Consider the following 14,574-nt stretch of genomic DNA (forward strand, 5'->3'; position numbering starts at 1 on the left):
AGTTCGTAGCGAGGTAAAACAAACTGGACACAGAGAATTACTCTTCATGTCTCCTACATATCTTTCTCTACTCACCAACTGAGGGGGGACCCACATATTCTGCTTGCGTCCTGTATGTCACTCACAGTGTGGGGAAACTGAATGTGAGTCCATAAATAATAAAACCAAAGCACTTCATAATGCAAGCACATCATCACTGCATTGGATCTTTTTCAATCCTCAGGTGAGATAATCATGTCTCAACCTCTGTGAGTAATATTCAAAATTCACACAGTGTCTTCAATGGTTTCCGCATTCATGCTTCATGACCAAGATCATGTTCAAGATCAATTCTGATGGGAACAAGCCAAGGGCCTAATCCGTCAAAGTAGACGTGTAGATGCTCAATTACGAGAAGGTGGCTAATCTTGTTAAGACACAACACTGACATTCATTCTACCATGATTAATTACTAACTACACCGTGTTAACTTTCGATATGAACTTCGCAACATCGGTAATGAAGACATATTCGCTAATTTACTAACAATTCTGTTATGCGTTAATACTTATTGTGAAATATGACCTCGACGAGGTATGGTTTCCACTTCCCNCTCTATTTACATCCGCTTGAAGGAACTGAACAAAATGAAGACATCAGCTTGCCCTTATCTTGTAAGCAGTGTGTGTTACGAGGTCAGCAGTTGTGACTGGTAGTCACTGCTTAAATTCCACCAATCAGAAGAGAGACTGCAACATTGTCGTGTTTCTTTTAATTCGCTCAATGAGGGGTGGAGTCCAACTGGGACCACTCCGCACGGCGGTCACTGATGCGCCTAATGTAGCCTGCCCCGGGAGATTATGATGCAGAATTTGATGGAATGAATAATAACAGGGGAAACTGAAGTACTTACTTACTTCATGGAGCTCAGCCCTTCTGGAGGAGCTGCAAATTTTGCAGCTAATCAAGAATTTTCCAGCATTTTATGGAACCAGAAGGTTCATTACCATGTTCACAAGAGCCCTCCACTGGTCCCTATCCTGAGACAGATCTGTCCAATCCACAAAATCCCATCCTATCTCTCTAAGATCCATTCTAATATTGTCCACCCACCTACGCCTGGGTCTTCCCTGTGGTCTCTTTCCTCCTGCCTTTCCCACCAATATTCTATACGCATTCCTCGTCTCCCCCATTCGTGCTACATGACCTGCCCACTTCATCCTCCTGGGCTTGATCATTCTAATAATACTTGGAGACGAGTACAAGTTATGAAGCTCCTCATTATGCAGGTTTCTCCAACCTCCTGTTACTTCATCTCTCTTCGGTCCAAATATTCTCCTCAACACCGTTTCCAAACACCCTCACTCTATGTTCATCCCTTAATGTCAGATAAAATGTTTCACACCCATACAGAACCACGGGCAAAATTATAGTCCTGTATATTCTAATTTTTATGTTTTTGGACAGCAGACGAGAAGGCAAAAGGTTCTGGACTGAATGGTAGCAAGCATTACCCGAGTAAAATCTCCTCTTAATTTCCTCCTGAATCAGGTTTCGATCTGTTATTGTTGTCCCCAAATATCTGAACAGTGCCACATTTTCAAAATATCTGTTTCCTATCTTTATGTCATGAATTTGCCCTGCATTTTAGTCACGAGACAGTAATATATAATAAATTTTCTCTGTGTTTACTTTTAAACCAACCTCTTTACTTGCGTCAATTAAAGTCTGTATATTTTCCTTTATGGTATTGTGACGTATTTGCGATATGCAGGAAACACCCTCCCAAGCTTGAGGTGACGTAACACCTTCGGAGCGTTGCCGTTGCTACGGTAATAGGCCTGTCAACACAGTGCCCCATACCGTGGTGACGTGACCAAGGGATGCCGTGGTTGCTATGCAGCAGTGAACAACTGCTGACAGCGTTGCTAGGCTATCGGGAAACAGGGCGTCAGGCAACACGGTACCTATCACATAACTGTTTTCTGTCTTGTCTGTGACGAGGCTAAATAAGGAGCAGCGAACACTATTCAGAGCAGTTAGCAGTGAGTAGTGAGTGATTAGTTAATGAGTGGTGAGTATTGAGCCAGTTACTAGAGAAAGAGTAACCAGTAAATCGCAGTCTAGTATTTGTGATACTGCTGATGGCAGTAATTGTGAGATTGTAAGAGCGAATGTGCAATAAATTCGCTCTATCGGGTACGGCGTGAAGTTATTTGTCGCGTTATACACCAAACACGGGATGACAGTACCTACATTATCACCCAGTAGATTCACATCATCGACACAGACCAACAGCTGATATGTCTCGTTTAATTTCAGTTCCACCTGGTTTCCCTGTCATTCTCTGAAGCAAAGTTGAAAAGGAGTGGCAATAAAGCATCTCCTTGTTTTAGACCATTCTGGATAGGAAATTTGTCAGACAGATGTTTACCTACACAGACTTTACTATACGTTTCGTTTAAACACATTTTAATCAACCTAAGTAGTTTCATGCGTACCCCAAATTCCATTAGAATATTGTACAATACTTCCATCATAACTGAATCATAGGCTTTCTTGAAATCTATGAATAGCTGATGTACTGTCTCGTCGTACTCCCATTTTTCCTCCAATATCTGAAGAATGCAAAAAATCTGATCTGTAGTTTATCTGTTACGTCGAAACCCACACTGATGATCCCCAATAATTTCATCTATTATGGATTTAACCTTGAAAGAAGGATATTGGACAAAATTTTATATGAAGTTGATAGCAGTCATATCCCCCGATAATTACTACAGTCAGTTTCATCACCCTTCTTGTGAACTGGTACAATTAGGGACTCATTCCGCTGATCAGATAATTTTTCCTTATGCCAAATAGAAGTAATTAGATTTTGATTTTTCTGTACTAGCACTATAAAATCTTTAGTTATAATTTTAAAATCCTTTAAAATTTTTTCTAAATTTTAAATTTAAAATTTAAAATTGTTAGGGTTACTCGCCCTATGTCTAAAGTGCTGCAGCGGCTAGAGGCCGAACCATGTAGTGTAGAAGAGAACAAGATCAAAGACATATAACATATATTGTTTGCACTTGGGAAGGATTTTGTATCATTTATCATAAGATGACAATTTTCGGGGGACTAAACTAAATAAATAAATAAATTCGATATAATCAGATCGATATCGACAATGAAGACCTGAATTGAATCTCATATGACGCTGTATCCGTGAATGAATCAAAAGTGGCATTACAAGAATCCATATTTGTTACTAGATTTCCAATTCCTTTCGTTGTCATTGGTTTGTGGCTGGAATTATTGCACGTGGTTTACTCTTAAACCCTGAAGATGATGGCAAATTGTTCCTGCGAAACGTCTGTTCACTTTATTCGGATTACGTGGCATAACATTATATTTTGTTGACTCGTACTGTTCGTTGTGGACTGCAACGCAGGCCGGACTGCCGTTGAATCTTCTCTGGATTTGCTGAATTTTATATCCTTACGGAGTTGACTATGAATACTGAGGTTGTCTGGATTGTAATGTCATGTCATTTGTGCAAAAGCCCATTGTATCACGGTAACATAACCTCCATCTTCAATGTTGAAGAGTGAGCCAAGTAAGAAACCAACAGAAGCAGGCGTCATACAAAAATACAGTGTTACTTCCAACTTCGAACACAGTCCGTTCCGGAAAACGGTTGAACAATCAAGTTGTTCGAAATTTGAATTCATATAAATATCTCTCCGTGACAAAACACTTGCCAACTTGTTCCTCAGAAAAGACCAACATGTCACCATTATTATGTTTTAATCAGATGATAATGAATCTCTAAATTGCTTTGTTCACACATCACCACAATTGCAACAGTAATATTTTAATATGAAATTTTGCTTTATTACAGTTGGTCGAAAAATTTATGACGATTACCGAAACATTTCAGGCCGTTGCACGTATTCTGGAAACACATAAGCTCAGGTGAGCTGCTTCTTTATTTATAGCTGTGTGGCTTAATGAGCTTTCATTCAAATCAAATTAAAACCGTCTGTGTACTCACTCACCCTTGGAGATGGTGCAAGGTCTGGGAGGTCTGGGATGTGTGGTGGAAGGACCAATACTTCCCACTTCAAAGACTGCAACAACTCCTTCGTGGTGCGAGCAGTGGGCGCACGGGCGTTATCGTGCAGTAAGCAGGCTCCTCGCGTCACCATTCCTCTCCGCTTTCTTTGAACAGCTCGACGCAAAAAAAAACTGTCGAGAATTAGATCCTTCCTGTCCCAGAAGATGGTTGCAATTACTTTTCAGTTTGATGGCGAGGTTTTGAATTTTTCACTCTTGGTAAGTGTGTGTGGCACCACTGCATTGATTGTCGCCTATTCTCAGGTTTGTAATGAGATACCCATATTTCATCTTCCTTCACAATACAGTCCAGAAAGTTGTCACCTATCCCCATAACACTGCGAGGAATTCCTTCGCTGCAGTCACTCGATTTTTCTTGTGATCGGCTGCCAATATTTTCGGCACAAACGAGCGCACCGTTTCCGATAGCAATTTCACGGAGAACAGTTCTTGACAATGCTGGATATTGTTAATAAAGTTCGTAGATGGTTAAATATCTCTCAGCACGAATGTTGGCAACATTTTTTTTTTTTTACGATCTCATCATTAACAACGACTGGTTTTCCACATCACTTCTTCCCGCTTCAAATTCACGACAGTATTTTGCAACGTTTCACCCATTAAGAACATCTTCGCCTTATACAGAAACAAGTTGGCTATGAATTTCAGCGGCAGTTTCTCCTTTCGCATGAAGAAATCGAATTACTGCACGAACCTCTTATTTGGCGGGTTTTTGACTCGACACACCGATTTAAACATACACTGCCAACACAAAGTTGCCGTAACTGTAGCCGGTGAACTCTGCCCTGTCGTAGGGTCCCTATTTCACTCCCATTACTGAAAAAAAAAATCCCTTGCATATTTACTTGAATTGTACATTTACTTTCCGAATATCCCTCGTGTAATAAATGCTGAAGTAGAGAGTCTTGTGGTGGTCTCTCCACTGTCATCTCTAAGCTATCATATCATAATTCCAAAAGCCTTAAACATTCAGTGCCCATTCTTCGTAAAATGGTTTTTTGGGTCCAAACAGAATTCCAGAACTGTGGTTGCCCTAACCCAACAGTTGAGTTAATGAAGATTACTGAAGTGTGCGTTTATCCATGATCTAAACATAATGAAGGGCCACACGGTAGCATGGTTGAGGCACTACGCTATAAGCCATATGGTCGCGGGTTCAAGTCCAGGAGAGGTGGATTTTTTCAAATTGCCTAATCCTTCCAGCCGCACTATGGCCCTGGGGTCGACTCAGCCTCTAACAGAAATGATTATCAGGAATCTTCCAGGCGGTTAATTGTTACCAGCACATAAGGCTGACAACCTTACTTCCACCTGTGATCTGACAACCTCATCCTGTAAAATGAATTCTGTTCTGAAACCTAACAACCAGCCTCTGGTCATCATGAGTGGATCCATTCCTATGGCAGCACGCATTGGTTGTGGAGACTGGTTGTAAAGGAGGCAGTGGCTCACCCAGTGCTGTAGCGCTGAGTTGTAGGTAGGTATTATGTTCAGTGAAAAAACTTAGTAGCTCGTCCCCTCTTTACCCTACACAGTTTGAGGCAACGATTGCTGCATTCGTCCCTGGTTCTTTTCTTGTGTCCCGAGTGCTGCGTTGATTAACTGGGGTGTCCCAGCTTTCAGCATTACTCAAGAGAAAACCTGTAACACCAAAATAAATATTTAATAACAATAAGTGACATCAAAAAATAAAGCACAATAAATACCATAACATTCCTAACATCATAATAATCTTGATTATTAAACATGAACATCTGCAAGGAGTAAGAATATAACAAAATCCTGAGCAAACAATAACGTCAACCAGCTCAGTCAGTGCAGACAGAAACTCAGAAAGGAACATACCTCACCACTCGGGACAGTGCCCATTATTATAAATGAACGGAAACACAAGTGTGTCAATGGAAGCCTAAACATGTACAAACGATTCCCAGCAGAAAAGAAACCCTCATTACGTTTTCCATACTCAAACACACGAAATGAGGCAATACAAGCCCAACCACTAAATAAATCAAATTAAATCAAAACCCCAGCAAACAACTGTTGCAACGCTTCTGACACACACGTTGCAACAAGGGGGTCCCTTTCCCTCAACGGCCAGTATAAGAATCCAAACATAATTTAAAATGTGCCACCTAAACAGAATTTCACCACCTTCCTCCTCAGCCTCCAGTAAACGAAAAGACTCCTTTCCAAGCTTCAACGTACCTACCTACCTACCACTTGGCGGTACAGCCCTGGGTGAGCCTTGGCGTCCTCTACAACCACTCTCCATAGCCAATGCGTTGCCATAAGAATGGGCCCATGCATGATGACCCGAGGTTGGTTGTTAATTATCTGAACCAAATTCTTTTACAGGATGAGGTTGTTAGCCTCATGCTCCCCCTCCAACCTAGAGGACCAGGGACTACACCCGCAACATACGTGAAAAGTTTTGCATAAATATCTGGAGGAAGGGGGAGTCACATGGTACATGGGAATAATAGGATTACATAATCAAGGAAGTAACAGCATGGACGCCTCAGGGGAGGGGGGTAGATGCAGGATACTGGGCACTGCTTCGAGCCTTCAGGCAGAATGTGGCTCAAACCCTTACAATTTAACATATTATAAATGAGTTGAGTCTTAGTGAACATGAGAACTGCTCAACTGGGATATCAGCATGACTGCACCAGTAATGTTTCTTTGCTTATATGAATGTTTCTGTGTTTACAGTTAGTCACAAGACCAGGGAGCAATGCCTCTACAGAGACACAGACAGATGTAAATATGGATGATCTTGATGCTGATGGGTTAGTTTGATATGCAGCACTATAACGTGAAAGAATTTATATTCAAACCAAAGGGAAATCTGTTCACATATAAGATATAAGATATCTATTTTATGTCTTTATATTATGGGCCGGATGACCAAGGGTTCAGAGTACGAGTCCCAGTAGGGTAAACTACTTTCTCAGCGTTGTCCTGACCGGCTCTGAGGCCGACCCATCCTTCTATCCAATGAGAACTGGGAGGGAGGGTTGCTTCCTCGGCGGTAAAGCAGCTGAACCTGGAAGCTGAGCACTGACCTCAGACAAGTGTGGAGGTCAAGGAAACGTGGATCTATACATCAACTTCCCTAGAGGTCTTAATTCCTCAAGCTTCATTAGTTAAGCACAGGATGAAGGCCGCGCCATAGCTCAAGCGGTTAGTCGTTGGCCTCCCACCACTCTGGCACGCGTTCGATTCCGGGTCTGGTCAAGTGGGAATTGTGGTGGACAAAGTAGCGCTGGGGCAGGTTTTCTCTGAGTACTTCGGTTTCCCCTGCCAATCTTCATTCCACCAAATTCTCGATCATCATAATCATTCGGGGCAGGCTACAATAGGCCAACCAGTGGCCGCCGTGCCAAGTGGACCCAGTTGGACTCCAGATTCTTAAAGAAATAAAAGCCTGCCCTAATTAGGGATTGACCCTATTAACTGGAATCCTCTGTGTACAGCAAGGTTATGATGAAGTTGAATTTCTAAAATTGCTGTGTCTCTGGCTTGCTACAAAGTAGAGGTTCCTTTTTCATGCAGAATTAGTACATTTTATTTTTTTTCAGTCTACAGCTTATCACAGCAAGAGATGAAGTACTGAGATTAAGGAATGAACTCATGGAGAAGGATGAGCTCATAACTGAGTATGAGAGTGAACTGCATTCCCAGAGAGAGCAGGCAAAGAAAGATACTCAGCGGAACGATGAAATCATACAAGCCTTGGAGAAAGAGTTAGATGTCCTGAGAAAGAAGGTAAAGTATGCTGCCATGATAGAGATGTGGTCTGCCTAATCACAGTGAGCATTCCCTTCTCTGTTTTATCAGCAGATGCTCAGATCAGTGGGCTCGGCAGTATAGCTAACCTCTAGCCTGCTCAGTCTGATTCACATCACCTAACTCTGTATTCTTGAGATGCATTTTAATGTTCTAAGCAGTTGTAGTGAGGTACTGTAATCCCACATGCCAAGTGCAAGGATTCTATCAAACTGCATTAGGGTAAGACCTGTGTTGTGCCCCAGGTTATTAATGGATATGCTTTATTCTAACAAGGGGTCAAATTTACGTGTCATTGATTAGAATATAATTATAAGTTTTGTAAATTTCACTATGTCGGGTGAACCACAGATTGTAAACACGCCGGAAGCCAGAATTGAGACGCCGTACATTCTTTAGTCATCCGGTGTCAGTTGTACAGTCTATAGAAATTGCTGACAAATTAAGTGACGACACGAGGCAAGTCTCGCCACCGCACAGTTTTCTGATTTCAGGGGTTTTGCAAGAGCAGCTTTTCGTGATGTTGAATGTTGAGGGGTTCAGATGGGAGTAGCCGCAAACACTCTGATTTTAGGAATAGCTCAGAACAGTCGCGTGGTAGGAAGGAGACGCGATGGAGTGAAAGTGCTCGTGCATTTGAATGTTTTGTTCGTTAACATTTATGCAATTGTTACATAGCAAAATGATAGCATTTTGAACGAAATGGCGAATGATTTTGGCTATCACAGTTTTAAGATTGACTCTGCTGGTTCTTTTTGTGGAAAGTAACTGGACTTCAGGTAATGGCAGAAACCATGTAGCAGTAGTGGAGAAGAATTTAAGTAATGAGAATAATTCCTGGTTGTATGAAGAGTTTGAATAGTAGAAGCATGTCATCCTGGTACTGAGTTTGAAGTTACAAGTAAAAGTACTGATTTCTGTCATGTAGGTTTAGCGTACGTATTATGGACAGTTAAATGTAGAAATTTAAAAGTAGGGGTTTAATTGAAGATTTTGTGTGTATTAACAGTTTGTTTGTTGTAATGGTGTTTATTTCATTATATTTTACTTTATTGTTGTTGGTGAGTACTCGATTTATTTGTGGATTCCCCGAGTGAAGCATGTTTTCCACCTCGCAGGCTAAGAGTTATCCACGGCCATCCGATAGAGGGTGAGTACAGTCGCTGACTCCTATCAGGGCACAACAAATTGGTGGTAGCGATAAGATATAAAAAGACATTTTTGTGTCGCAATCGTTGCGGCATAATAAATTGGTGGCAAGCGGCGCGATATTGTAATTCCACTCGAATTACCGGATTTACGCACCGGAGATGGTTAAGAAAATTGAGAAAAATGTGGATAACTCCTTGCCACCCAGTGACGATATAAGATAAGAGTCTGTTGGCAGCAAAAATCAGTTCTGTTATTGTGTATATTTTTAGGGTTTGATATATTTGTAAGAACAGAATGGATGCCAGAGACGCCTCTAAGTATACAGAGCTTTTGATTTGTGTGTCGCTGTAACTAGCCATAATATTTTATAAGACTCAGCTATGGAAGAATTTGTAAGGGAAATGTAGGGGATTTTAAGCACCGTCATATAAGATATGTTCTAATGAGAACTAAAATGGGACTTCTGATATGCACTGAAAACTTTGCTAGGAATGATGGAGGACTGTGTTATGTCCCTTTATTTTGTGTTGCTTGGTTAGTGTACTGATCAAACAGACTGTGATGACGAGGAGATACCGTTTAAATTCATGAGGGGGCGGAGCAAGGGATGCTCACCAGTTATGTTCAGACACAAGCAACCAATCACAAAGGCCAGTTAAGAGGGAAGAAGCTAGTGCCTCACACTTCCGAAATTCGGATGATGTAGACAGCTATAAAAGGGATCACCGAAGTAAACTGAAATTAATGGTAGCTCACATGATAATACTTACGGTAGGAAAAGTTGTACTCATGAATTTCCCTTAGAGATGGGGCAGTGTGACGTGTTAGGGGTTGATGTACTCAAGACATATGGAGGCGCGTGTCGATTTGCGAATCAGCACGTTCGTCTTGTGACAAACGCGCCATTGAGTGTTAGGGCGGAAGGTCAAGATGGACACTAGTCACCGGCAGGGACGCCCGCAGCGGAAAAGGGTCGCGAACGGGCATGGCCAACCCAGGAACAACACTTTAGGGCGGACCGACGGAAGGCCCACCCCAGGGTTGAACCCAGGAGGATCCAACACCGATTACTGGAAAGTTGTGGCTCAAGAGCTAATGGTCACTACCCTCCCATTGTCTGAGGGACAAAGAAAATAGAGAGATTACGGGATGCAGTTGCCCCGGGAAGTATCAATTGAACCCATAGGATGAGGTATGCCGGATGCGTACGCAGCTCGGGGAGCAAGCCGAGTTGTACTCCAGAGTTTGCAGGGCCTAGAGGAAGAGATGCCTAGGCTTAGTACCAGTGGAATTAGTTTGTTTGTAAAGAGAGCACAAGGGTGCTACTTAGTACGACAAGGGAGGTTGTGAGGTTCGGAGAGGGGACTCCCTTCCAGTTAAAAGGAGATGAGACGCCAGCTAGAGGAGATGCTGACTAAGTGAATTATTACCCCTTGTGAGTCGCCGTGGTTGGCGCCCGTGATGTTAGCACCCAGAAGTCACGTGAGGAAATGAAAAGAAATATACGTAGGGTTGTATATTTCGAGGTTTACAGTTGATAGTGAGGACATCGGTGGATCCCATAGATAACAAGAGAATTGGAAAAACTGTTACTGAACGAGTCTAGGAAATCAGTCACTAGCCATGTAATATCAGTTGAAATTTTTTACATTTTGCGGAGTCGAAATGAATCGTTACAGGATGCCGCGAGGAGCAGCAGTAGGAGAGATGAGAACATGTGACTGCACGCCGGAAGTGAAGCAGAAACTCGAGAGCTTGTCGCTATAGTCAGACCTCAGAAGACCGTGCTGTTGGCCCCCTATCCTAAGCCAGATGAATCCAATATACTCCCCCCTCCAATGAGCTAATTAATTTGTGTGCACGTACCCATGTAGAGGAGTATGAGTGGGCCCCAGAGCCACAACAGCGGGTCTGAATGGGGTGGTGAATTGAGAAATCTCAGCCCCAGTTGAAAACTGAACACTGATTTTCTGAAGTTTAAAGTTCTTTGATGATTGTATAGCTCATTAGTTAAAACTAGTATTCTGGACTCTGCCCAACATCAAAGTCTTTAAAACAACTATGTTTTAGAAATTTCTTATGCTTCTGTCTTTGGATAAAGGAATCAACTGTGCTAGATCCCTTGGTGGAGCTATTCCATGCTTTGAGAGTAGCTCTTCTCACCTGAAGGAAACAGAACCAATTTCTAAACTTTGTGGTTTTCAAAAATGTGATTACAAAGTCAAAAGTAATAGCTTTAAGCAATTACTCTCTGGTTATTCAGCCTGCAGCCTATTCACTTTAGCGTTTTTATCATGCTCTTCTTTTGAATGGAACAATGAGTATCCCAGTATCGAGTTGGTGGAACATGGAACGCATACAAATATTCAAAGAAACCAGCTTGAAATTAATCTGTAAGCAAACGCCCACAGATAAAGCAATGAAAGTGTGAAGCTGACATTCACCACCTAGTGCCAAGTTTAAGAATGGTCAGCATGGACTTTATCAGTTTGATATACAATCACAAGGGCTACATTACCAATCACATTACTTCACGAGTTCCATAAAATTGTAAAATATGATTACTCTGATATCCTGATTTAAAATGTTTCTCTATAAGAAATCACTCCGTGAAACTATACATTCCTTCTCTTGTTTCTTCCACACTCCTTTCCACTTCATTGACATTGAAGGCCTCATTTCCAACCTTCAGCCCATCTAAACATTCTCAAAAATAAATGTCATTATAAAAAATATATCTTGTTATTAGGGGTTCATAATCCAGATTCATCTAAATTTTGCTCTACATCAAGGCCACGTTTAGAAGTGACTCAAAAGTCAAATCACCTACGCATAGGATATCAAGACTCCCATGTTTTCTAGACAATCTGATCACAGATGCATGTGAGGCTCTCAACCTTACACGCTGGCCGCCCTTTAGCCCAGCAAGATTCCTGGTACTCATTTCTGTTAAAGGCAGAGTTGACCCCAAAGCCAAAGTGCGGCTGGAAGGATTAGGTCAATTGAAAAATCCTATGACCTCATCGGGACTTGATCCCGTGACCTTCCGGCTTGTAGCATAGTGCCTCAACCATCTTACTGTCTCTCCCAACCAGCTACCAAAAATAAACCACATACTAAAATACTGGGGATGATGTGGAAAGAAAATATGGGCTCTCTTTAGCCCAACTTAGTATTATATGTAAAACTCTAAGGGAGAGGGAAGACCAAGGAAACTGGCAACCTCAATTTGCACTGCTCCATTCAGTAACGTGTCTTCAACTCAAGGCTGGTAACAGTTTTCGGAAAGTGCGCTTGGGTTTCGGTTGCCAGTTTCCTTGGTGTATCCTCAAATAAAATAAAATTAATTTTGGTTAACTATGAAACTTTAGATGTGCTACTCCTTGTATGCAACCTAAGCACATCAGTTACTTTTATTAGAACGATGAAACTTTATCTGCATAAAATTAGGGCCAATTCCATGGTGTACACACGCTCCTGCAAGTTCCTCAGCTGGCCATAAGACTCTTGAAGATCTCGCTCTTTGCATTTCACCCTCGTCATCAGTATCTTCGCACGACTGATATAAAGAAACAAACAAAAAAGCTGTTAACACATCTATACAATGATAAAATTACTCTACAAAAAAAAACTACAATGGCAACTTCTCCGTATTTGTGACATATTCAAAATGTGGTGGGTTGTTGGGTCATTGGGTGCAAGACTGACAACCTTGGTCTGTTAAAAAATTGCTATGAAACCAAAATCTGTGACAACCAGATCAAATCTGGCACAATATTTAAGGAAGTCTATGGCTCAAAAAGTGCTGCCTTGCCAAAGTGGTGGTGGTGGTGGTGGTGGCGGCGGCGGCGGCGGCGGCGGCGGTGGCGGTGGTGGTGTCTGTTCATAATTTTCATATTTTGCCTTCTGCTATTCAAATTCTACCAATATGTCCACTTCACTATGCTGCTTGCTACAAAAGCTGTTCAGTAGGTCATCCACACAAGGCACAGAACCTAGCCATCACATAAAAAATACCTGCTAAGAGTAGGAAGCAGACAAACGCCAATACAAGATAATGTAAATATGCAGCAGTACTTTACTAATAACTTCTGGGGTAATTCAGACATTTAAATTTATTGTACATCTACCAGACATAGCATTTATAAATACGTAAGTAAAAACTCACTCTTCTTTTCCATCTTTCAGTAGTTTAATTGTCACTTCTCTATCTTTTCGCACAGATTTTCTTGTCCTCCTCTTGTCTTGTCCTCGATCATTCCATCTCTCTGCCGCTTTAGTCCCTAAAATTAAACATACGAACATACAATAATATAATGCAATTTACTTTTATAAAATACACTCATAATTACAACTTATGAGCAGAAAATAAATAAATACACAAATCAAATAATTCAAACTTAAGGTGATTTCCACATTACTACTGCTACTGAACAAACATTACACCATACCATCAAAAGATTCCATCTTACCAAAACGAATCTATTTCCTCCTCCTTCCTCCTTGTCTTCTTACGTTTACAAAATAACATGCCCATTCTTACTTATATAGCAGTTTTACAAATTGAAGACCACACTCCACGCACTCTCCAAACAAATGTGGCAGCTGATCAGGGGGTGGCAATTGGAATAGGGGAAAGGGAAACACGGTAACTACTGCCTCTAAGAGCGGCGGACGAAACTCACACTGGGCTCGACCAATCAGAGAGCCTAAACAAACCAACTTGAATACCCACAATTACATGCGGTTATGGTGGCGCATTATATGCAAATTGGTAAGTATGAATTTTGATTTAATGTGGTCGCGAAACGAAAGTAGACATTTGCGAACGAAATTACAGCTCCATGTCAAACATATTATTTGTGTATATGAATATTATGCTTACAAATGGAATTAGAAACATAGAATTCTTTCAAGCCTAAAATTTTTCAGGTTATCATGAACTGTCATCTAAATCAGTGTTTCCCAACCTGTGGCCCGCGGACCCCCAGGGGTCCGCGAGTAATTCAAAAGGGGTCCGCGGGATAGTTTATTTTCATTAAACTTTATCTTATCATGTTCCTCACACCTGGGATATTTGCAATGTATATCTCTGGCTCTTGAGGCCCATGGTTGAAGTAAAATTTAACGGGACTGTTGGTACCATTACTTCTTCCCTTTGTAAAGCAGAGGTGAATAACCAACGATTTGTGTAGCTTTTTCCAAGGACATTTTCTTTTGGTCGGCCCATTGCATCTCAGACCCGTGTTTCAGGGTGGACTGCTGTCCTAGTACCTCCTGTCCAACCATTCTCCTCTCCTCCTCCACCAGATACATCCCTCTTTGGTTGGGAATAAACCTGGGACCATTGACCACGTTTCTTATTCATTTCAGTGGCAGAGCGAACAACCCGTGTTTCTTTAGTTTTTGTGCAGTGAATTTTTATAATATTATACAAGTGTGTTTTTCTCGGTGTAATATTCAGTTTTTCTGCTTTTGTTCAAATAATTGAGTTCACAACGAAACTTCTGATTTTCAGTTTGTTCA

The 14,574-nt window shown here is 41.5% G+C and overlaps 1 protein-coding gene and 1 long non-coding RNA gene across 3 annotated transcripts; one reads left to right on the forward strand and one right to left on the reverse strand.

Moving 5' to 3' along the window:
* Positions 1-5,475: 5,475 nt before the first annotated feature.
* Positions 5,476-13,434, reverse strand: LOC111868144. 2 transcript variants are annotated; one of them, XR_002843463.2, is made up of 3 exons: positions 13,217-13,432; positions 12,460-12,607; positions 5,476-5,745 (listed from the first exon to the last, which is right to left on the reverse strand). XR_002843463.2 is itself a non-coding variant. In XM_023858556.2 (3 exons), exons 1-3 carry the CDS (start codon positions 13,351-13,353, stop codon positions 5,627-5,629), a joined length of 342 nt encoding a protein of 113 aa, XP_023714324.1. In that variant the 5' UTR covers positions 13,354-13,434; the 3' UTR covers positions 5,476-5,626. The 2 variants fall into 2 exon arrangements, 1 of the variants encoding a protein (XP_023714324.1); XM_023858556.2 differs by having other exon boundaries at positions 12,522-12,607; positions 13,217-13,434.
* Positions 5,744-7,821, forward strand: LOC117282606. The gene is made up of 2 exons (XR_004513408.1): positions 5,744-6,896; positions 7,689-7,821. It is a non-coding gene; the product is annotated as an uncharacterized LOC117282606 (long non-coding RNA).
* Positions 13,435-14,574: the final 1,140 nt, after the last annotated feature.

This window comes from Cryptotermes secundus, unplaced genomic scaffold (genome assembly GCF_002891405.2).
Source record: "Cryptotermes secundus unplaced genomic scaffold, Csec_1.0 scaffold2356, whole genome shotgun sequence".
Lineage (NCBI taxonomy): Eukaryota > Metazoa > Arthropoda > Insecta > Blattodea > Kalotermitidae > Cryptotermes > Cryptotermes secundus.

Coding starts and splice junctions, on each gene's coding strand:
- LOC111868144 (XM_023858556.2), bottom strand. CDS start 13,353: ATGTTCGTATGTTTAATTTTAGGGACTAAAGCGGCAGAGAGATGGAAT. Junction 12,608..13,216: donor CTGAAAGATGGAAAAGAAGA/GTGAGTTTTTAC, acceptor TCTTTATATCAG/TCGTGCGAAGATACTGATGA. Junction 5,746..12,521: donor GCTGAGGAACTTGCAGGAGC/GTGTGTACACCA, acceptor TTGGTGTTACAG/GTTTTCTCTTGAGTAATGCT.